We start from the raw sequence: 25573 nt of genomic DNA, 5'->3' as shown, positions 1-25573 counted from the left end.
AGTACAATGTTTTCAAGGTTCACCCAGGTTGTGGTATGAACCAGCACTTCATCCTTTTTCATTGCTGAGTAATATTCCAATGTATGGATACAACAAACACATGCATACATCATTGGTTAATTGATGGGCATTTGGGTGGTTTCCACCTTTTGGCTATTAATAATAATGCTGATAGGGACATTCATGTGCAAGTTTTTATTTGGACATATTTTTCATTTCTATCAAGTATATAGCCTAGGAGTAGAATTGCAGGATCATATGATAACTCTAGGTTTGAGCATTTGAGGGACTGCTGGACTGTTTTCCAAAGTGGTGGCAGCATTTTACATTCCCACCTGCAGTGTGTGAGATTCCACCTTCTCCCTATCTGTTGAGATTTTAAGAGAAGATTTTAACAAATATTTCCAACTAGAGCTTCTGAAAGTAATGTTGGTGATTACTAGAAAGTTCCAAATCATTTTTGAAAATGCGGCTACTTTTTATTTAGTAGCTGCTAACATTTACTGAGTGCTTACTGTATACTATGCATTAATCTAAGAATTTTACATGTAGTCAGACATTTCATACTTACAACAACTCTGTAAGATACATGTGAACAGTATTTTACTTTTGAAGGTATTAAAGCAAGAAAGTTGAGAAGCAGACATTTAAACTGAGGTAGTCTGGCTTGAGAGCCTCTGTATTTGCCACTGGCTTAAATCTCTGCTGCGAAGTTAAAAATACGCTCGTAAATATAATTTTGTATTTAAAGATTAAGGATAAAATTGTATTGTGAATTTTGATCTATGGGCCAAAGACTTCCTTTTACTGACCATCTAACTGACAATTTCATTAAATATTAATTAATAATTTTTGCTAAGTTAATATAAGATATAAGGTGGTAATTTCTTGTACTAATATTAGTACCATCATGTTTTTGGATTTTAAATATTATTTATAACTTTTGTTTTCAGTTCAGAGGAGTGCCATTATCTACCTAATAAGTGCTTACTATGCACAGTCTTCCAAGCAGATTGCATGTAGTATCTCTACAGTAATATGATGCTGCCTTTGGACTGTATCTGCTTCAATATTTTTAATGCATGAATCAGTAATTTCTGTTGGCTCACAATAAAAACATTTATTTCTGGCCAGGCGTGGTGGCTCATGCCTGTAATCCCAGCACTTTGGGAGGCCGAGGAGGGTGGACCACCTGGGGTCAGGAGTTGAAGACTTGCCTGGCCAACAAGGCGAATCCCGTCTCTACTGAAAAAACAAAAATTAGCCAGGTGTGGTGGTGCATGCCTGTAGTCCCAGCTACTCAGGAGGCTGGGGCAGGAGAATCCCTTGAGCCTGGGAGGCAGAGGTTGCATGCAGTGAGCCGATGTCATGCAACTATACTCCAGCCTTAGCGATAGAGTGAGACCCTGTCTTAAAAACAAAACAAAAACATTTATTTCTTCCTCTTCTTTTATTTTACTCAATATAAGTCATTTAATTTTATTCATTTTCTTTATCCTAAAATTAGTGAAATAAATTTATCCTATTGTTGCATGGAAAATTTATGGATATTTAGAAAAAAGAGATAAAGTTACAAGCTGCCATTGGAAAAAAAAAAGGCAACAAAAAGCTGGGACTAATTAATTTTACTCACAGAGCCAGCAAGCTGTCCCATCTCTGGGAGGAAAAGACACGTATTGGAAATATTTAACAGTGGAATATATTTATATAGTACTATCTTTTCCTTAAAGTAATGCTCCTGTCTGAGGAAATATTTTTCTTAGATATTCTTACAAACCTCTATTAATTTAAAAAAAATTTTTTTTTTTTTTGAGATGGAGTCTTGCTCTTATCACCCAGACTGGAGTGCAGTGGTGCGATCTTGGCTTACTGCAACCTCTGCTTCCTGGGTTCAAGTGATTCTTCTGTCTCAGACTCCTGAGTAGCTGGGATTACAGGCACGTGCCACCATGCCCAGGTAATTTTTTTTTTTGAGATAGAGTCTCACTCTGTCACCCAGGCTGGAGTGCAGTGGAGCGATCTTGGCTCACTGCAACCTCCACCTCCCAGGTTCAAGCAATTCTCCCTGTCTCAGCCTCCTAAGTAGCTGGGGATTACAGGTGTGTGCCACCACGCCCGGCTAATTTTTGTAATTTTAGTAGAGACTGGGTTTAACCGTGTTGGCCAGGCTGGTCTCAAACTCCTGACCTCGTGATCCACCCACCTCAGCCTCTCAAAGAGCTTGAATTACAGGCACGAGCCACTGCACCCAGCCTAATTTTTGTGTTTTTATTAGAGACGGGGTTTTGTCATGTTGGCCAGACTGGTCTGTAATTCCTCACCTCAAGTGATCTGCCCACCTCGGCCTCCCAAAGTGCTGGGATTACAGATGTGAGCCACCACACCCGGCCACAAACCTCTTTTTGATTGAAGCAACTGAGAAATATAAAATTGTTTGAAAATTGTCTATATAAAAATGAGCAAAGCAGTATTTATAAAAAATACTTCATCATTATTAATAAGACAAACACAACACACTCATTACAGTGTGAGCCCCAGAGTTTGTGTCTGCATCACTGAATGGCTATTTGGTTTCAACGCCTGACTCTTAAGTTTGGGGTTTTGTGTAGTTTTTATTTCTTTGTTTGTATTAATCAGCCTCATTGTGATTTTAGCTTCTATTTCTAAAGTTAGTAATCTTGAAATTATTTTGCTCATATGTATTATAAAACACCTTGAGAAACCATATACTTCCTTGCACATTTTTAAGTTGATATAAAAATTTTATTATAGGTTTAAGTAGTTGCAGTATGGTCAGATTATAAATATTAAGGTTAAATTATACAGCAATTGCATCATTTTAAAAATGTTTTCGGGGGATATTAAAACTGATGATTTACCCTTCACTATCATCTTGCTAATAATACATGTAAAAGATGATTTTTAATAGTCTGAAATTTGATATTGTTTCTTTTTTACAAACTTTTTCATTTCTATTCTACTCTCCTGCATAACTTTATCCCAATGTAATATAGTTAATCTTCATTATTCACGGGTTCCATATTTGCAAATTCACCAACATGGTAAAATTATTCCTTGCCCTAAAATCAGTACTGGAAGCTTTTAAGGTCATTCACAGAAATGGCAGAGTTGTGAAGATTTGAGTTGCTCAATAAGCATGTTCTCAGTTGAGGTTGAGTGTTCTGCTTTCTTGTTTCAACTTTCATACTGCAAACAAATGCCCTCTTTGAGGTCTATGTAGTGTCATGTTTTTCGTATTTTGGTGCTTTTTATTGGTGATTTCATTGTTCGAAATGGCCCCAAGCATAGTACTGAAGTGCTGGCTAGTGTTCCTGAGTTTAAGTAGGTGGTGATGTCCGTTGTGGAGAAATACACATTATAGAAACCTAGTTAAGGCATTAGTTATAGTGATATTGGCTATGAGTGCAATGTTAATGAATCAATAAAATGTAATAAACAAGCTGTCTTTAAACAGAAACACACATAAAACAAGGTTATGTATTGACTGGTGGATGAAAACGTTGTAACCAGAGGCTCAAAGGAACCTAACCCTGTATTTTTCCCCTAGGAACAATGCTTTAGTATTCAGCAGTTTACTGTTCGTGGTGACTTTACAGACTACAACTATAGCCTATAGAAAATGACAAGAATCAACTATTTTTTGTTTTAAATATCTTTACACATCATCCCAAAATATATCTTTGCAACAAAAACATGTATAAGAATTAAAGTTTATGATATATTTTTAAATTCCCTTGTACCATAAGCCTTAGTATTAATTTCTAGTGAATTGTGATATGTCATGCTATTTTTAGTATACAGATCACTTAAAAATATAAATATATATTGGGGTGAATGGTTTCTTGGTATTTTTGACAAATAATTACTAAGCATAAAAATATTAGAAATAAATCCCTTAATTAGATGAATGGGCTTATTTTTATGCATGGTAACCTGTCTGTGGATGAATCTTACTTATTGCTGGAATGAAATGGATTCAGCATCATTTTGTTCTTCCTTTTCATTGTTGTGGGTGTAAGCCCATGTTCTAACTAATAAGTTTATTGGAATAGAAGAGATTTTATTATAGCAACTTCATTCTTTTAATGTCTTCAAAATTGTAACAAAAATTTATTAGTAATATTTGTTATAATTACTCCAGTGATCTGTCAATTTATAACCCAATTGAATCCATCTTTAATTTTGTTGAAAATAAAGAATTTGAAGCTAATTACTTGGAAAAAATTATATAGAGACGTTCACCTATTCAATTTCTAGGAAATGTATCAAATATATTTTATAAAGTTTTTTTTAACTCACTTAATTTTTCTTGCCATTCTATCATTTAGAGGTATTTTGTTCAATCTGACAAATTTTGAAACATTGGGAAAAATTGAAATATTCTTCAGTTTAATACACTTTTGTCAATACAATATTTATAATAAAATTATTTTATTTAACATTTTTTAAATCAAAGCCTTGGAGCTTCATATTCCATTTGTGGAAAGTGACCGCCTTTTGACATGATGTAAAACCAATCTTTATCAAATCAGACAGCCAATAGGAGTTAATTTTTCAGAAAAAAATGGGCCCCCATAGCCATCTTATATCTGTCAAGCACCACACAGTAACATTTCAGTCAATGAGGGACCACATATATGATGGTGGTCCCTTAAGATTATAGTACCATATTTTTACTGTACCTTTGCTATGCTTAGAGACACAAACACTACTGTATTATAATTGCCTACAGTATTCAGTGCAGTAGCATGCTGTACACGTTGCCTTGGGGCAATAGACTATATTATATAGCCTAGGTGTGTAATAGGCTATATAATCTAGGTTTGCATAAATACAATCCATGATGTTTGCATAATGATGAAGTTGCCTAAGGATGCATTTCTCAAAATGCATAACTATACTACAGAGGAGTAGGTGGATGGATGGGTGGATGGCTGTCTATGTGGATGTGTGGATGAATGGGCAGATGGACAGATGGATGGTTAGGTAAGAGATGGAACTTTGCCAGCAGTTTGTCTCCTGGGTGATATAAGGTACCGTCATTTTCAGTATTATAGACAACAATCTTAGCTCTGATCTTCTGAGAACTTCCCTGAGGAGGAATTACTTCTTTGGCAATACCAAGGGGTAGAAGAGCTATGAGAGTTAAATGAACATCACCATCTCTCTTGTCCCTCTTTACTGTGTATCTGTATTCATACCAGCCTAACTCAACCCACGTGCTGAAAACACAGTCTGAAATGGCTAAAAAATACATCATCGTTCCTAATGCCAACCTTTGCCTCACTCTGAAAGAAATAAAGCTCTACGGTGAGTTAACAGGGGTTGGGTTAAAAGGGGCTCCCCGTTCCCAGTTGTTCAAGGCATGCTCCTTTAACACCCTGTGGTGGTGCACCAGAGCCACCGTGGGGGAGATTGAGTGTATTCCTTTGTTTTGTGAAGTGGGAGAATGTTGATTTCGAAGGGAAGCTGGGACAAAATGATCCATCATGAAACAGCCATAAATGTGTTTCCAGACATATCTGTTTGAAGGAACGGTGTGTGAGGAATAGGAGAACTTTCCATTGGCACGTCCCATATACCCTCAGGGTAACATACAGTCCAGTGTGAAAGACACTGACACAGAGGAGGGAGTTTAGGACCCAAGATTCTTTTTCCTGCTTCTTTCCTTGTGAAGTTTGGGCAAGCCACTTTTATTCTTTGTGCATCTGTTTCTTTATTTTAAAAATAGGAATAGTAAATGGTTTCCCAATTATCTTTCAGTGCTATTGTGAAGATTAACTGAGATAATGTCTGTAAAAGCACTTTGAAAATTGAGAGCTCTATTTAAACAGAAGATATCACTATCAGTATACTAACGACACTTTAGACCAATTACAATTTACTATAAAGTGTAGTGGAATAGAACTCCATTGGGAACACTTTTCTTATTTAAAGAAAATAAATGGTACATTTTTAAAACCAAACATTAATATGGCACAACTGACGTGATAATTACAATAATTTTTACACTATATGTTGGACCTGAAGTTAAGAGTCAATAATTGCCGAAACTTAAAATGTGCCTAGACACTGTTCTAAATACCTTTCTTATATTGATTTATTAAATTCTCACAACAACTTTAGGAGGTAGATACTATGATTATTATTTTTGATGAGGTACAAAGTATACTGTGAACGTATACCTTATAAGACACAAACCCTCTCTAGTTATCATCCAGTCTTTCTTCTCCTTTCTTTGTCATCTCCTTCCCCAAAGAGTTTTGCCCTTATTACTATGTCCACTTTCTCATCTTTTTTTTTGGAAACAGAGTCTCACCCTTGTCGCCCAGGCTGGAGTGCCATGGCGCGATCTCAGTTCACTGCAACCTCCACCTCCTGGGTTCATGTGATTCTGCTGTCTCAGCCTCCTGAGTAGCTGGGATTACAGGCGTGCGCCACCACGCCCAGCTAATTTTGATATTTTTAGTAGAGATGGGGTTTCACCATGTTGGCCAGGCTGGTCTCGAACTCCTGACCTCAGGTGATCTGCCCACTTCAGCCTCCCAAACTTCTGGGATTACAGGTGTGAGCCACCGTGTCTGGCCAGATACTATTATTATTGCCTATTTTGTTGGTAATAAATTGAGAGAGAGAAACTGTGTGACATGCTTACGTAGTTGGTTAGGATGGGACAGAGCTAGTCTGTGAACCCACACAGAGGGTTCTAACATCCGTGGTCTTAGCCACAGTATACACATCTTATTATATAGATTTTCAGTTGCCTTTTTCCTGCCTCTCATTCTCCATCTCCCTTAATGTGATTTCTACTAAATAATTTTAAAAGTGGAAGAATTAATCAAAGAATAAAAAAAGAGTGTGTTGGGGAGAGAGAGAAGGAAAAAAAGAGAGAGGAGGGAATTCTACTGGAGATACACCCTCGTCAAAGAACCAAAGCTGTTTCCTTGAGGCTATGCGCGATGTCTTCAGCAGTTGCTATGTTCAAAGACCAGGGTCTCTTACTCCCTGAGGAGAGTAGGAAGTTCTCATTCTGTTTCCAGCCGGGGAACCTGGAAGTGGCAGGACACCTTGACATTCCCAGTCTGGCCCAATGCAGTACTGGGCACCTCTTCCACCTCAAGGAGGGAAGGAGTGGGAAGGCTTGGGCTATGATTCTTGAGCCTTGCGATCCACCTTTTCAAGTGGTGGCAGCATAGTCTTAAGTTTCTCTCTTTTTGTTTTTCAAAATAGTTTTGCCTTTGAATCTATTTTTTGTGATATTAATAATATTGTCACCCCTGCCTTCTTATGATTAGATTTTGCTTGGTGTATTTCTTTTTATTCATTTATTTTGAAACCATTTGTGTCTTTATATCGAAAATGCAGCCCTGTAGACACAGTATAGCTGGACCCACTTCCTTCTGTCCACGTAGTCCCTGCCTTTTAATTGGAGTGTTTACTTCATTAAAATTTAATGTAATTATTGATGTGGTGAGTTCTGGTCACCAGTTTATTGTATTTTTCTATCTACCTCTCTATTTTTCTTCCATTCTTCATTATCTCCTGCCCTTTTTGGAAGGATTATTTCAATATTTTTTGGAATTCCATTATGATTTTTGTTTGCTTTTTGGGTCAATATTTTTATTCATTTTGATTTTTACTATAAGAAATATAATGTCTGTCCTTAACTTTTTAGTCTCTTCATTGTTAATATTGCTCCACTTCATAAAATAAATAAAAGACCCATGTGTACCCCGCACCTATTATGCTGTGATTGGCACACACATTATATCTATATGTTCTAAACTCCCCATGGAATAGAATTTCTGCTTTACCCAGTCATCTGCATTAAATAAATTATGTTGAATAAAGCAAAAAAATTCCTACCTAATTATCTTCTGTATTTAGCATTTATGATGCTTTTACTGTTTCTTGTGGATTTGAATCTCTGTCTTGTACCATTTCACTTCAGTCTGAAGAGTTTATTTGATATTTCTTGTGATATGAGTCTGCTTGTGATAAATTATCTTAATTTTATTTCATCTTAAAATATCTTTATTCTCATTTTTAAAAGATATTTTCACTGGATATAAACTTCTGCATTGACAAGCATTTTTTGCTTTTTGTTTTCTTCCTGAACTGTAATATTGTGCCGTCACTTCTGGCCTCCATTGTTTCTGACCAGAAGTTAACCCTTAATTACGTCATTTCAACCCTGTATGTGACAGACAAACTTTTCTTGTTGTTTTCAAAGCTTGTTCCTTGTCTTTGGCTTTCCATAGTTTGACTATGCTATGATTTGCCTTGACACAAGCACGTTCATGTTTATCCTGCTTGACGTTTGTTGAACATCTTGAATATGTAAATTTATTTATTTCATCACATATTAAAATTTGAGGGCATTATTTTTTGAAAAATTTTTCTGCCCCATTCTTTCATTTTTTCTTTGTGACTCCAACAACATATATATTAGATCATTTGATATTATCTAATATGTCCCTAACATCTATTCATTTAAAAACAATTCTTTATTCTTCACTAATGCTTTCCTCTTTAATCTCCATTTGGGTATTAAATTTATTTAACAGATTTTTATTCCAGGCAATTGTAGTTTTAGTTCTAGAATTTCTATTCGATTCTCTCTCTCTCTCTTTTTTTTTTTTTTTTTAATAGAGCTAAGGTCTCACTGTATTGCTCAGGTTGATCTCAAACTCCTGGGCTCACGTGATCTGCCCGTGTGGGCCTCCCAAAAAATTGCTAGGAGTGAGCCACCATGCCCGGCCTGATTCCTTTTTATAATTTCTATTTCTCTGATTATCTGTCATACCTTTCCACTCATTGCAATTTTTTTTTTTTTTTTTACTCCATTAAGGACAGTAATACTACTAGTTCCTTTAAAATTTTGTTTCCTAGTTTCAAAATTAGAGTCATTTCAGGGTTTTGTCTCACTTGATTTTCTTTTCTCCAAGAATGGTATACTTTCATGGTTCTTTGAAATGTTAGATACTTTTAAAATTATATCGCAGACATTATAAACGTAATTACTGGAGACACTGAATTCTGTAATTTTTTCTCCAGTGACCCTTGGTTCTTTGTTTGTTTTGGAAGACATTTATTTTGGTTGATCTTGAAAAGAAAATCTGTTCTTTGTGTGCAAGTCTGATCTCCATCTAGATCTTTTTTTTTAATATATATGGACATTTATTTTACAACAGTTTTAGTTTTACAGAAAAAGATGCAAAAATAGTACAGGGAGTTCCCATGTACCCCACACCCAGTTTCCCTATTTTAAACTTCTTACATTGTTATACTACATTTGTTATCATTAATGAACGAATGCTGATACATTCTTATTAACTAAAATTCAAACTGTATTTGGATATTCTTAGTTTTACCGAATGTCTGTTTTCTTTTCCAGGATTCCATCCAGGCTACCACATTGCCTTTACTCATCTCCTTAGGCTCTTAGACTCTAACAGTTTCTAAAGACTGTTCTTGTTTTGGATGACCTTGAAAGGTTTGCGCAGTGCTGGCCAGGTGTTTTTTACAACGTCCCTCAATTGCGTTTTGTCCGATGTTTTCGTGAAGATTAGACTGGGCTTATGTGTTTTTGAGAGAAAGCCCACAGAGATAAATTGCCCGTTGCATCACATTGTGTCAAGGGTAAACATGATCAAGATGACTTACCACTGTTGATGTTGACCTTGATCACCTGGCTGCGGTAGTGCCTGTCAGGTTTCTCCACTGTGAGGTTGTTTTTGTTCCCCTTTCCATGCTGTATTCTTCAGGAGGAAGACAATCACAGGGGTGTTACATTCACAGGGGCGTTTACATTCACAGGGGGATTACAATCACAGGGGCGTTTACATTCACGGGGCGTTTACATTCACAGGGCGTTCATATTCACAGGGGTGTTACACTCAAAGGGGCATTTACAGTCATAGGGGCGTTTACCTTCACAGGGGATTTACAGTCATGGGGGCATTATACTTCACCTCCTTGAGCACATCCTTCCTTTAGCTGAGCAACTGTGAGTCTGATAATGCACCTTCATCATTCAGGGGTTAGCCAGAGACGTGGGTAGACAGAAATTTGGGTTTCTCTTTCTGACTCATTTTCTTCTATGTCTCCTCAGAGGTAGGTGTCCCAGTCTTGGTGTTTTGCTTCTTCAGCCAGAAAAACTGTGGCTTTGCAACCAAAGTGCCTGCTGGCCCACATGCCATGTGCACGGACTGCACCTGGCTTCAAGCCTAAAGCTGTGAGAATGGGCACTCCCTTTATGTAACTGTACTTCTCCTGATGTGGACCCCCTAACTAGAAATCTTCATATTTTTTGTTCACTCTTCTATGGCTTTTCAAGAATCTGCTTTCTTTAGTAAAGTCCCAATTTTATAGTAGTTTTTTTGCAGGAGGGTTGATCCGATAGCATTTAATAATTCATTATAAAAGGCAAAAATCCTGGCCTCTGTGTGTAAGTGGGGAGATGAAATGAGGCTTCCTGTCACAAAGAACTTCAAAGACAGAAATAAAGAATTATGAAACAAGCTATTAGAGGATGGTATCATACAGCGTATACTCAAGTGCTAAATGAGTATGCAGGTAATAGTTATAAAAATAAAAATAAATAATAAACATAAAACATAAAAATAGCAATTAAAAAAATAAAAAACGAGCTATAAAAATGCTTGTAGCTAGTAATAATGCAGATCCTTATAACAACCCAATGAAGATGAAATTGCACATGCAAGGTCACTTAACATTGAGCTATGAGTCCAAAGATGCAGTTCTAGAGATTTGTGTTCCACCACAAATTATTGGGTAGGGAAATAGATTACTGTAGATGAGATTAGGTTAGAAATGAAGGACTACCATTAACAAAATTTATTGATGGATCAAAGAGGGTAGGAATAAGGCAAAGCACTAAGACAGGTGTAGGAAGAGAATGTTTATTTTATTTATCTACTGGACATCCGTGTAGATATCAAATGCTAGTAGATGCAATTATCTGAAGTTCCAGTGAGGGCCAGGCGTGGTGGCTCATGCCTGTAATACCAGCACTTAGGGAGGCTGAGGCGAATTGATCACCTGAGGTCAGGAGTTCGAGACCAGCCTGGCCAACATGAGGAAACCCCTTCTCTACTAAAAATACAAAAATTTATGGGTGTGGTGGTGGGCATCTGTAATCGCAGGTACTCGGGAGGCTGAGGCAGGAGAATTGCTTGAACCTGCGAGGCGGAGGTTGCAGTGAGCTGAGATCGTGCCACTGCACTCCATAGTGGGAGACAGAGTGAGACGAGAGAGAGAGAGAGAGAGCGAGAGAGGGGGAGAGAGAGAGAGAGGAAAAGAAAGAAAGAAAGGAGGGAGGGAGGGAGGAAGAGAAAGAAAGAGAAAGAGAAATAAAGGTCCAGGGCGATGGCAAGTCTGGAAATAAGGATTTGGGAGTTGATGACATATCCACTGCATTACAGCCACGGGATTAGAGGAGGTCACCTGGGAGAATACACAGATTCAGACTCCTGGGATACTCCAAAATCTGCAGGGCCAATAAAGGGAGAGAATCCAGAAGAGGAAGCTACAAAAGTATGTCCTCTTTTGTAGGGGAAACCAGAAGGGTGCACTGGCAGGTGCCAAGAGAAGAAAGGATGATGAGAACAGAAGCCAACTATATTGAATGTCCCTGGAAGGTCAACCTGATAAGAACTGAAATGTGATGACAGGATTGAAGTGTAGAGCTCATTGCTTTACCAAGAGCAGTCTTCAAGTGTTGGCTCACAGAAGAGTATAAAATAAAGAAATGGAGACCAGGATGATAAGAAATTCTCAATGAAAATTTCTATGTAGAAAAATGGGGTAGTAATCGCAGGAGGGTGTGAGGACAGGTTGGTTGGTTTGTTAAAGTTAGGGAATACTAGATTTAGTGATAGTTCTCAAAGGTGCAGAAGAAACTTCCCAGGCAAGGGACATTTGGAAACATGTGGAGTTACTTTTGTGTTGCCGCAATTAACCGGGGCGTGCCTCTGATACTTACTGGGCTGCAGGTGGAGCTGAACATCCCACGGAGCTTAGGAAACCCTCTCATGAGGAAGAATTGCCTGCCTTCAGTGCACTGAGTCCATTTTTGTGCTCATGTTAATGGTCTATCTTGGGCTGTGATTTTCTTTGGGTCTCTCCGCAAAACTGTCTAAGGCATCACATGATGTTATTTGCCATCTAAAAGGACTTCACCGAACCTTTGACAGTTCTGGATATGACTTTGATTAGTCCACCTTATGTCACCTGTATTCTGCAGAATCAATCACTGGAACAAGGGGAGTGCCAGGCACAGATTGGCTTGCATCATCCCCGAACCAATCATTTGACCAATGACAAGGAGGATGGGGCTGTGCTATGAATGACATCGCTGTTCTCAGTGCAGGAGGTGGAATGGCTGCTTGAGGAGCAGCCAGAATCATTTAAAAATCATTAATTATTGATATTGACTACTATATTTATAAAGTTTATACCCTGGTCAGACTTGGTAAATAAAATTGTCTTAAAAGAAATATAAGGGCCCATCCACCAATAACCCTTTCCCCTCTTCCCACCCATTCACCCTTACTCTCTGGGACTTCTGAACCCTGGTTAGGGATATCATAAAAAAGGAATCTGGATATATCTCATTATGTTTTTTGTTATCAGTGCATTATAATGTTGATTGATAATACACATGATTGATAATGTTTACTGATATGTTGTTTGTTTCTGATACTATAATATACGTCATCAAAACAATTACTAAAACAATGCATTTCCAAGCTTTTAATATATAATTAAACCTTAGAAAGTAGAGGTGAGCCATATTCTCTATCATATCTCTTGGTCTCTGGAAGTTTTCTGTCCACCAAGAGGAGCAGAATCCAGAAAAATTGGCTACTTTATTTAGTATTTACCCACATGCTATCTAATCTCCCTTAGTTACCATGCAAGCAAAGGACACTGCTTTCATTAGCTCTACCTCCTCTAGGTGCCTAGAATAGGGAACTATTTTTGGAGCACACACTTGCCCAGCACTAGGAGGATAGGCCCTATACTAGTCTCTTTCTGAGACTTTCTAATACATCCATAATCTCAATAAATCTTGTATAACAGACATTGGTGTTGCATCCCTTATACCCATTTATTAGATCAGGAAGCTAACAGTCAGGGTGGCCAGGTAACTTGTCATAAAATTAGCAAGCGTTACAACCAGCATTCAAATTTCTCTTTATGTAGCTCTAAAGACGTTCTGCTTTCTGTGACTTTAAAGAGGTAGTAGGTGGGGAGAACTGGGTACTTCCCTCCACTCCTGTTTTGGAAATCATGGCTGGAGTTCAGGGGCTGGTACAGATGGGACATGACATGTTTCCCACATATGTCAGAAAAAGGTTGAGACCCACTCAAATCACGTTACTGCCATTCAGCACTAGCCATTTTTCACATAATGGCACTTGATTATGAACTCAGTGAGTCTGTTAAGATGTTTTTTCTTATTCATGCAAATGTTTTAGTTGGTCAAATATTATGTATTTGATTTATCTTTCCATTTTAAATTTATGTCGTATATTAGATTTACTGTTAAAAATATTCATATCCATAGTATTTATGATTTATCTAAATCCTGTAACTTTAAATCTGTAACTTTTCTATTATAGAAAAAACTTGTATATACTTAGGATTTCAGTGGTTGGACAGAGGTATCTTTAATATTTTTTGCAGTTTCCCTTTACAAAAAAACTCTCATCCTTGCAGTAGGAGTTCCATGATTTGAACCCCTGGAGCAAAATCATAAACTTAAGATCTCCTGGAATTTTTATCTGGTTTTATAGCAGCTTTGGCACAAATTCCAGCCACTTCTTCCCACATTCCTTCCTATGGTGTTTTACTTTAAATCTATTCTCACTAGTAGAAAATGAAATTTAGAACTGGGATCATATCTTTTGTCCCTATAGCCCCTAACTTGTCATGTGTCTTTTCTGATGAATTGGTTGTCTTATGGTCTCTGATCTGAGGATGCTGTGAAGATACCTCAGGGCTTCCAATACATTTTTATTTCTTCCCCTCCATTTTCAAAGGTGTCAAAAGAAATTGACTTAAAAGTGTATCAAAAGCACCATTTCCTCCCTAATTAGTATTTTTCATGAATTTTCTTTATTTGGAGCACTTTGTCACTGGTCGTCCTTCCTTTTTCTAAACACTTTCCGTGCTGGTCAGAGATGTCAGGCTTTTGTTCTTGTGGTGTCATCTGGGCCACCTGCCCTCACTTGAGTGTCATGTCTGTTTTGGGGCCCATGTTGTTCATGGTTATTATTCATGGTCCTTTGCTCTTAGCTCCTCACTGGAGCTTTTATTTATTTGTACTGTGCACCCATATAGGGAATATCTGATTTATGTCATAAAGCCTTTTTATTGTTATCTTTTTAATCATGAGGGATAGAAATGTGGACTTTTTTTTTTTTTTTTTTTTTAGACAAGGTCTCTGTCACCCAGGGTGACTGAGTGCAATGGCACAACCATAGCTCACTGAAACCTCTAATTCCTGGGCTTACACAATCATCCCACCTCAGCCTCCAGAGTAGCTGGGACTGCAAGTGCATGCCACCACGCCCTGCTGATTGTTTAAAAAAAATTTTTGTAGAGATGGGGTCTCACTTTGTTGCCCAGGCTGGTCTTGAACTTCTGGGCTCAAGTCATCCTTGCCCCTTGGCCTCCCAAAGTGTTAGGATTACAGGCTTGAGCCACTGTGCCTGGCCTGGACTTTTCTTCTGAGATGGTTTCAGGAAGCCTATTTTAGTAGAAATGGAATGAGCTTTAGAGTTAGATTGAAATAAATTTGAAACCCAGTTCTATTAGAAAGTAATTAATGTCCTTAGAAAAGTGGGTACCATTCCCTGGGCCTTCGTTTATTATTCTATAAAATAAGGATAATAATAGGGACCTGACCAGATCACTGGGAGGCTTAGAAAAACCATATGAGAGCACAATGTCTGGCACATAGTAAGTGCCTGATTATTATTGGCATTGTAATGATTATTATAATTATGATGAGGTGGGTCATCTTACATTGGTATTGAGAAATAATTAGCTATAGTACTACATTTAAAAGAAACACAGCAGTAAATAAACAACAGCACTTGCCCTTGAGGAGTTTGTTATCTTTTAAAGAAGGCAAAATGTATATCAAAAACAGCTAAATGTCCATTATTTTTAAAGGTTACAAGAAGATAGTTTTAAATACTATAAATATTATTTAATGAACTGAATAATATGGTCTGTGGTTTATTTATGTTTTCAAGATAAGGGAACTGAGACCTAAAGAGGGAGGTTAATAGATTGACCCCTAGCATCCTAAGCCAATTAAAGGAATCTGTGGGGATTTTTCATGGGTCTTCCTAATGCTTCAGGATGTTCTTTTAACCCGTGTGCTATCCTGCTTCCACGAGGAATGTGGTGAATATTAAAAGACATACATAGTAAATGCCACTGGTGCCCTGAATAAGGAAGATCAGGCTTTTGCAGTAGCTGATAGCCAGAAGCTTCTTGGAGGAGGTCACATCTGAAGTGGGCCATGGAGGTAGGCAGGATTTCAATAGGAAGAGGAGAAGGAGGGAGGTCATGAATAAAAGCAAGAAGTTGTGTGCAGCAGTTTTCTGTGATTTTTTTTTTTTCTGGGAGCATTTAGTTTAAAAGAGTACATGTGGAGATTAATGAAGAAAATGCTGGAATATAGGTTTGTGCTGGATGAAAGGGATCTTGGAGTCTTTCCTCACCAGCCGACAGTGTGAGACTTAAAGGATTTGAGTGGTGTGACATAGCTCTGTATTAATAAGGCTCATTTTGCAGAACTATGTAGGGCCTTTTGGAGGTGATGGCGTGGATCAAGACTCCAGTTGGGGGTTATTATGAGACTCTAGAAAAGATATGATGAGAGCGTGACTTCAAGCAGTGAGAGAAAGAATGGAAAGGAAAGGGCAGATGAGAGACGCTGAAGAGGTGGGACGGCAGGTGCAGTGAGAAGACGGCATGCAGACAGACAGACTAGAGGATGCAGCCTGGGTCTCACGGGGAACAGTGGCTTCAATAAGACAAATGGTGTCACTAGCGTCTCCGCCCCCTCCCTGCCAAAAAGAGGGCAAATAATTGTCTTCATAGACCCAGTGGAGCATTTTGGCCAGGACCACCCAAGTCTAGGGCTCTGAGCCGTAGCCCCGAGTGGGTCTTCACTCTGGTCTATAGAGCAGCTTAGATTTTTTCCATTGCTATACCTTGAGTGCTAACACATCGCCTCCTATTTTTATTAAGAGGGTCACTGTGGAGGGAGTGTGAGTGTGTACATGCTGTCAGAGCTGAGTCTTTTCAATAAACTCATGGGACTCTTTCAATTCCAATCAAGCAAGTGTCCTGCTCAAGTCTCCCTGTTTCCCAGGATGGATGTCAAAGGGAGAATGCAATTTTGGTTTGCAGGTCACTGACGAATATATGAAAGGGAAATCTCATGGGTAACTAACTCTGTTTTTCCCAAATATTGCTCTATAGCATTAAGTTTTTTGTTGTAAGTGAAAGAGAATATATACCATTCACTGAAGGGCTGCGAGGGGTAAATCGGTTGAGAAATGTTGCTATCGCCATTTAAGGGCTTCGAGTGATGCTCACTTTCTCTTCTCCCTTCCAATTTCCTTGGTCAGTGTTTGTCAGGTTCAACTCCAGCCATGGTTTCCCAGTGGAGGTCGATTCTGACACCAGCATCTTCCAGCTCAAGGAGGTGGTTGCTAAGCGACAGGGGGTTCCGGCTGACCAGTTGCGTGTGATTTTCGCAGGGAAGGAGCTGAGGAATGACTGGACTGTGCAGGTGAGTCTCCCTTGGCGGCCGTTCCTGGGATGCCGCCAGCTCCATTGCTCATGCCGCCTGCGCTGCCAATCTGACATTCATGCCTGAGATCTAATAGAATAAATAGTGCCTGGGGATTCCTTGAACTTTACTCCACACTGCTTCATTAATTCTGACCTTCTTAATTATGCATTGAAACAGCAAGCAGGAAAGATTGGAAGAACAACTGCGAGTGAGAAAGAGAGAGAGAAAGAACACACGAGCTAGGCTTAGTGAATAAATGTTTACTGACTGCAAGAGCAGCAAGGCACAATTTCTGTGTCTGTTCAATTTCTACCTTACTTATTCCATTTGAATCTTAATGAAGAAGGATTCGAATAAATTGTTCCCAATCAGGCTGCTCAGTCCCTGCACTGTGAGGAATTTGTAACCCAATTGTGACCCCTGGAGGATAGTGAGGGCTGCTGCTATGCTGCGCTAGAGGAGGTGTGGGCTCCGGGGCCCATTGGCAACTAGCTTTGGGCACACCTGGGCCAGGACCAGAATCGCACAGTTCTGCAGCTGATGGGGAAGGAAGCCTGGAGCACAACAACAGTATACCTTTGCATGAATTTCTCCAAGGTTCAGTAACATTGTCCCTGGAAATAGGCCCCTGCAACGTAATAAGAGTGAACGATGCTCTCTTCTCTCCTGGCCCCAGCAGAGCTTCTAGCAGCCCACTGCTCCTAGCCCCATGAAAGCCCTACACACATGTCATTCGGATTGGTGATTTTTGTAGGAATTAGGGGGACTGGTGAGGTGATTGATAATACCACCATCACCTAGAACTAGAGACCCGTCCTTTGTTGGGGAAACTCGCAAATACAACTCAACATTTGTTGATGTTATTCTTTGTGAATGCAAGAAAGACGAAACGCTTTCTGGGAATGGTCCCTGTGACTGTGAAGGACCCTGCAGATGTATGTTCCCCTTTTCTTAACCAGCATCAATTAATTGCACTCAGGTTTACAGCTGTGTGGGTATCACTGCTCCGCGCAGGGGGGCTCCTGGGTCAGAGTACACAAAGTCCGTCCTTGTATCTGCATCCTTTCCTTGTCTCTTGTGGGTGACGATATTTATGGCTTTGTAAAATGCTCTCAGAATTTGGGTATACAAAGAAGCTATAGAAATGCAAATTGTTCCTGTCATTCTGCATTGCATCTCCTGCTGATGGTGTTGAGGCACACACTCGTTGTGCACAAACTGCTGGCCTCTGCTTTCAGGCAATTTGGTTTTATAAGGGAAGTGCATGTGCTAAAAAGTGTTTTGATTTTTTTTTTTCTATTTCAGTCAACTAAAAAGATTTTCACTGTATCTGCCAACCTCTAAATCCAAGGATGTTTCCTTCACAAATAAATAATTTTAAAACAGCTCCTTGAATCAAAACATTTTATATTGCCAAAACCTTCAGGTTCTAAACTGCCATTTGTGCTGATTCATAAAACAATTAGCGATTTCATATGTAGTTAGACTAATTGCTTCAGATGATTGACTTTGCAAACATATATGCCTAAGACATGTGTTGATTTATGAGTCTATTTTGACAAACACTTCTTAAGCACTTCCAATGTCCTAGGCTTCTCAGGGGATCCAAAAGAGAGACCTAACTCAGCCCCTGTTTTCATGGAGACTGCTCTTTATTTATGAGCCCTAAAACCAAGAGAAATATTAGATTGAACCGTATGGGATTGCCATTTTTACAGGTTCAACAATTTCATGTTGTTCAACCTAATAGCTATAATATAAGAATATGAAACATAACTGCCGTATCGCACCTGAAAATATTATGAAGTTTTAAAGGTGGAGAAAACACATCTGGTTGGAAGTCACCAGGAAGAACTTCTTGGATGAATTGAGTTGAGGTAGGATTCTGTAGATGGAGGAATGGGGGAATGAGCATAGAGAATGCTTGCCAAAAAGGATGGGTTCTTGTTCTTCTAGAACCTGAAGAGAGATGTTGAAGATTGGACAAAAAATAAAATATGGGCTATATTTCACATAACCTTGACTAACTTGGCATTGAAGTTTCATTGGTGGGGAACTAGAGAAAAATGGCATGCCATAGAAGGAAATGGGAAGTCTGAAGACCCGGTTTGGTTGGGGGAAGGATGCTGCATTGTTCCAACATGATGGGAGTTGATGCCAGCTGAGTACGTGTGTTTGGAGATGCCTAGCTGGCTGTTGAGAACTTATGTCTGAGGACACTGAAAAAGAAAGGTTCATACTTATGGAACTTCTATTAAATCACAGTTAAATGATTTAGGTGCCGAGAAGTTGGCAAACTTTGTTCGTAGAAGAGTTTCACTGTAAAGACTAGGAAGTTACACATGTAATTGCAAATTGATGGCTATGTTTTCTTGAAGTGTACAACTGGCAGAATTTTAGCATCCTAGATATTCTTGTATAATCTTAGAACATATGTTTACAACTATTTAGTCAATATCATTTAGTTACCCATTATCATTACAGGTGCTATATTTCACAGTATAAGCACAAAATATCTAATAATAAGTTGCTGCTGAGAAAAAGAAGATGGACCTTCCATATGAGCTACTTAATGCTTCCACTAATGAATGTTAAATATACACCTTGGTGTCCTGAAGAGAAGAAGAGATGGCTGGGGTGGTGTCTATGCTTGCTGGGTGTTTTCCTCCTGGTTTCGTATTCTTTATCATAGGTGATATGAACATATATATTAGCTTATCAGGCAAAATGAGATATTGTGAGTATAAAAGAAGACCCTGTCAATAATTATTCCAGGACAAAATTATATGTTGGGAGTGTCCTGGGAAAACTGAGGCAGTGGTCACCCCACATACTGAGCAGTATCTCTCACACTTAGTTTCACCTTCTTTGAGGAGGAAATTAGTTTTAGTGCCTCACCCCAGGTACTTTGGGGAACTATAGCTTGAGACCACAGTCTTATGAAATGTCATAATTTTAAAAAGCGAGTTTGTCTATTTAACTGGCAAAGGGTATTTGTAAGATTATAATAGAATTGATGTCACATCTAAAAAATTTTCATAGAATTTTCAGTTCTGGGAGAGCATATCCACAGGCCACTTAGAGAAGCACTGTTAGAGTATAGTTATTTTCATTACACACTCATCTGTTCAGTTTTGTTATTGGCAAGACTTTAAGAACTTTAAAAAATTAAAGGAAAATGGAAAAAATATAGACATTGAAAACGAATGATCTGGCACAGATTTTGCTTCTGGGAAGCTGGAGTAGGCATACGTTTCCCTCTTCCTCCCAGCAACTACACTAAAAAGCCTAGACATTTCATATTGTACAGTTGACTCGTGGAGTCATGGAGTTAGGGGTGCCAACCGCTATGTAGACAAAACTCATGTATGCTTTTATCTCCCCTCACACTTTACCAGTAGTCTGCTATTGACGGGAAGCCTTACTGATACCATGAACAGTTGATTAATACATATTTTTCATATGTAATATGTACTGTATGCTTATAATTAAAAAACTAGAGAAAACATTAAGAGCATTACAAAAAGGAGAAAAGATACTATTCATTAAGTAGAAGTGGATCATCAAGATTTTCATTGTCTTTGTCTTCATGCTGAGTAGGCTAAAGAGGAAGAGGAAGAGGGGGAGTTAGTCTTACTGTCTCAGGGGTGGCAGAGGCAGAAGAAAATCTGCATATAAATGGACCCATGCAGTTTAAACCCATGTTATTCAAGGGTCCGCTGTACAAGCTTAGGAAGATTCTGAAAGTAGTGAGAAGAATGTGGACAGAGTAGGGATTTTAGAACCCAAGGAAGAATCCAGAGGTGAATTTCTTGAGTTTTCTTTTTGCTACGTTACCTCAGATGTGGAACTGAAGAAACTGGCAACCAGGAAATGTCAACATATATGGACAAAAAGAAAAGAGAAGAGAAAAGAAGCAGAGAGGAAGGGAGGGACAGAGAGAGAGAGAGAGAGAAGGGAGAGGTAAAGGAAGGGGGAAGGGAAGGGAAAAGGAAGAAAGGAAGGAAGGAAGAAATCCCCAACAATGGCCTGTTTTTTATCCAGAGGACTCAGAAAGGGGCTGCCTAGCAACATAGAAAACATTTAGACAATAACCAGTCTACTCCAGCGAAACGCAACAGAAAAACTGCGGCCCTATCCTTGTCCCCACCAACACTAGTAAAGGCTGAGTGGAGAGCCTTTTGTTTGAAATTTCTGAAATAAAACACTCACTGATGGGTTTGACATAAGAATGGAAGGAACAGAGAAAAGAGTCAGTGAACTGGAAGTTGGAACATAGAAATGACACGGTCCAAATGGCAAAGAAAAGGTAGGCTGGAAAAAGAAAAAAGGAATAGAGCCTCAGAGACCTGTGGGCCTCTAACAGAGCATTTAAAGTTTGTGTCAGGGGATTCCTGGAAGGAGAAGATAATGGTGGGCAAATGCTCAAAGAAATAATTGTTGGAAACTTCCAAAGTTTGCAAGAGACATAAAGTTATAGATGGATTCATAAAGCTGAGTGAATCTAAAACAGGAAAAACCCAAAGAAACCCACACCAACACACAACGTAATTCAACTTCTTAAAACTAAAGACAAATTTTAGATCTTGAAAGAAGCCAGAGAAATATCACACCTTCCCTATAGGGCTAACATTGTTCTAATTACAGTGGATTTCTCATCAGAAACCATGAAGGCTAGAAGGAAGTGGCACAATGTTTTTCAAATGCTGAAAGAAAAGAACTGCCAACCTGTAATATTATACCCAGTGAAAATGTCGTTCAGGAAGAAAGAACAAATCAATACATTTTTTTTTTAGATAAAGAAAAACTAAGTGAATTTGTCACCAGCAGACCTACCCTAAAAGAATGGCTAAAGAAATTTTCTAAACAAATGAAACAACAAAAAAAGGAATTTTGGAACACTAGGAAGGAGGGAAAAACATAGTAAGCAAAAATATGGTTAAATACAATGCACTGTTTTTCTCCTCTTGAGTTTTCTAAATTATGTTAGAGGATTGCAGCAAAAGTTATAGCATTGTCTAATGTAGTTCTACATGTAGAAGAAACATTTCAGGCAAACATAAACACAGATGCAAGGAAAGGTAAGATTTCTAAACTTAACCTATAAAATAGCAACTGCAGTAGAGCATGACAAGTTAAGAATGTATAAAGTAATATCTAGAGTAATAGGTAAAGTAGGTAAATTAAAATACAAAATGAAGACAACACCAAATGCTGATGAGGATGTGGAGAAATTGGATTACTCGCAAATTGCTACTGGGAATATAAAATGGTAGAGCCACTCTGGAAAAGAATATAGCAGTTTCATAAAAAATGACATATGTATTTACCAGATGACAGAGTTATACTCTTAGTTATTTATCCTAGAGAAATGAAGACGTAGGTACACACACAAATCTGTATAAATCTGAATAAAACTGTTATAAACATTCATTCACATTAGCAGAACACGGAAACAACTCTGATGTCTTTCAGTGGATCAGTGGTTCAACAAACTGGTACCTCCACACCCTAGAATATTACTCAGCAGTAAAAAAGGAGCTGAATGTTGATATACAAAATATCTTGGATGGATCTCAGGGGAAATGTGCTGTGTGGAAAAAGCCCATCCCCAAAGATCATACACTGAATAATTTTATTTATATAACATTCTCAAAACGACAAAATGATAGAAATGGAGGGCAGATTCATGCTTCCCAGCAGTTCTGAAGGGGGTGGAAGCAGGTGAGAGGAGGGTGCGACTGTGAAAGGGTAACAGAAGGGACCCTTTGGTGACGGCCGTCCTCTGTGCTGACTGTAACAATGCTTATAGTACAATTATAACATCTAGCTTGGCAAGATGTTACCACTGGCAGAAGCTGGGGAAAAGGTAGCTGGCATCTTTCTCTGCTATCTCTTACAACTGCATTAGAATGTGTAAGCATTTTAATATAAAGTTGAATTTAAAAAAAACCTAGGATATCTGTCCACTTTCACAGAGGAATTGAAACTATCACTTTCTTAGAAAATAAACAAGCATGCTATTTGTCTCTCTTTTAAAGGGAGAGTATGTATTCAATGAGTGATATTTAACATAAGAAATGAGAAAAATAATTTAATTGATTAGCAGACACATTTAAAGACTTGTTCATACTAAGAGTATAGGGTGAGTAAAACTTATAGAGACATTAATGCCTCTTTCTTGAAGCCTTTTTTTATTTTTTTAATTTTTTTTTGAGACAGAGTCTCGCTCTGTCGCCCAGGCTGGAGTGCAATGGCACAATCCCTGCTCACTGCAAGCTCCGCCTCCCGGGTTCAAGCAATTCTCCTGCCTCAGCCTCCCGAGTAGCTGGGATTACAGGCGCCCGCTACCACGCCTGGCTCATTTTTGTGTTTTTAGTAGAGACGGGGTTTCACCATGTTGGCCAGGCTGGTCTTGAACTCCTGACCTCAGGTGATCCACTCATCTTGTCCTCCCAAAGTGCTGAGATTACAGGCATGAGCCACCACTCCTGGCCTCTTTCTTGAAGTCTTAAACAGAATTTTTAGCACATTATAGATCTGAATAGACATGATGAGTATTTATTTGCAAACTCTTTACCAAATATTTAAACTAAGCAAAAGTAAATAGTTCTTGACAATTGTGTACTCCAGTTGTACATAGTTTTTAAATTGATTTGTTAGTCATACATTATAATTTTAGGAAATAAATGAGCCAGATTGGGCACAGTGGCTCATGCCCGTAATCCCAGCACTTTGGGAGGCCAAGACAGGCAGATCACGAGGTCAGGAGTTGGACACTAGCTTGACCAACATGGTGAAACCCCGTCTCTACTAAAAATACAAAAATCACCTGTAATCCCAGCTACGTGGAAGGCTGAGGCGGAGAATCTCTTGAACCTGGGAGGCGGAGGTGGCAGTGAGCCAAGATTGCGCCATTGCACTCCAGCCTGGGCCACAAAGAGACTCTGTTTCAAAAAAAAAAAAAAGGAAACAAATGATCTGCTGTGGTTATAGAGTAAACATTAGTAACATATTTATGTAATAGAATTTAGGGATGTAATGGCTTCATTTGTGAACTAAATTTATTGAAATTTCATGGTTTTTTTTGGTAATTTATTCATAATTTTTTTTTTTTTTTTTTTTTTTGGAGATGGAGTCTTACTCTGTCGCCCAGGCTGGAGTGCAATAGCATGATCTTGGCTCACTGCAACCTCTGCCTCCCAGGTTCAAGTGATTCTCCTGCCTCAGCCTCTCAAGTCGCTGGGATTTCAGGCATGTACCACCACACCCAGCTAATTTTTGTATTTTTAGTAGAGATTGCTTTCTCTATTGACTATAAAACAGAAAGAGGCTAGTATCAATTTAGAGCACTGAATACATTTCCACCATGATTTTTTGTTTGTATATAAAAGAATTCTGCAAATGACCAATATAGTTCCTATTTTAACTGATTATAAGATAAAAGGAGGCCAGGCTCAATACCATTATACCCAGAGCACAGTCACGCAGTGATTTATTTCTGTGTAAGAGATTGGTCATGTAAATGAGATCCTCATTCACTACAGGACTGATACAAGCATCTTCTCTCTGAAGGTTTGCCTTGCAAATGGAACTTACTGCTGGCCTCCTTTATTTAGGCCAATGTACATATCCTCTTGAGTTCCTCCAAAGAACAGGTACATTATTATATGAACTAGTAAGTGCTGCTACGTGTCCGAGTCTAGAATCAAAGAATGATCATCTGTACAGGGCAAATGCTCACTTTGGGAAGACCGTTATTTCATCTATTTGTGTCTGGTTGCCTCTACATGTCAGAAAGTATCCCTGAATGACTTACCTCTTTGCATAATTCAGAACTCTCAGAAATGTTATTTTTCTTTGAAAGGAAGCCTTGACATTTCTGTGCCCATGTGGACTTACAAAACATCTCTGAGGACTGCCATCGATAAGCATAGACTTGAAGAAAAAAAAAAGCTAAGATTCTTCTAGCTTATAAGATGCTGAAGATATATAGTCTGTGGATTCATTTAATAGGCTCTCATCTCATAGATGTTTCCATTGTGATTACACTCACATTCCAAGGCAAGCAATGTGTGAGAGGGTGAAACTCTGCAGCAATCCAATCTCCAAACTCTTAACATAGGATGCATCTTATTAGGGTACAGGAAACCTGATAAATGACAGGGAAGAGATGCCATACTGAAACTGTGTTACTGTTCACTGAAGTCCTAGTTTCAGATCTTCTGTTGTCTCCATTATTGGACTAAGATTCCATCATCCAATTGACCTGATGTTATCTGAGATTTTGCTTAATACAGTCATCATCCTTTAGGGAAGAATTTAAGAAATGAGAGGTGGTGTCTATACACCCAAAAGCTCTGAACCCAAAGATGATTCACTGAAATTCCATCTTTACTTTTTTCCCTTTTTACTAAGTCATTGTAACAAGCCTGAGATGACTGTCAAGGAACAATAAGATTGTATATGAGAAACTTCTTTGAAGCTTATATACCAAACTCACTTATGATGAATACATATGGGAGTATGTGTGCTCCTTCATTTTCTATTTATGTATGGGCTTGGGTCATAGCTTTAATTAATAAGTTAACCATTAGTAAATATTTACTCCAGCATTGATCTTCCTTAGATGTAAGTTAAATGGCAGATGAAGTTAAATGTGTGGGATGTGATCATTTATATTATAATAGTTTATGTTAAAGTATA

The 25573-nt window shown here is 38.5% G+C and overlaps 1 protein-coding gene across 4 annotated transcripts in view; it reads left to right on the top strand.

Annotated features, from left to right (window-relative positions):
* PRKN (parkin RBR E3 ubiquitin protein ligase) overlaps window positions 1-25573 on the top strand; it is a 1390885-nt gene that overhangs the window by 267473 nt on the left and 1097839 nt on the right. For all 4 annotated transcript variants that reach the window (XM_034963207.3, XM_034963209.3, XM_055114294.2 and 1 more), the window contains one exon: window positions 16701-16864. In XM_034963207.3, the coding sequence (XP_034819098.1) occupies window positions 16701-16864 (164 nt within the window). The remainder of the gene's footprint in view (window positions 1-16700; window positions 16865-25573) is intronic.

This window comes from Pan paniscus, chromosome 5 (assembly GCF_029289425.2).
Source record: "Pan paniscus chromosome 5, NHGRI_mPanPan1-v2.0_pri, whole genome shotgun sequence".
Classification (NCBI taxonomy): Eukaryota; Metazoa; Chordata; class Mammalia; order Primates; family Hominidae; genus Pan; species Pan paniscus.
Note: the sequence above shows the minus strand (reverse complement) of the source record. Positions and strands in the feature narration are given on the sequence as shown.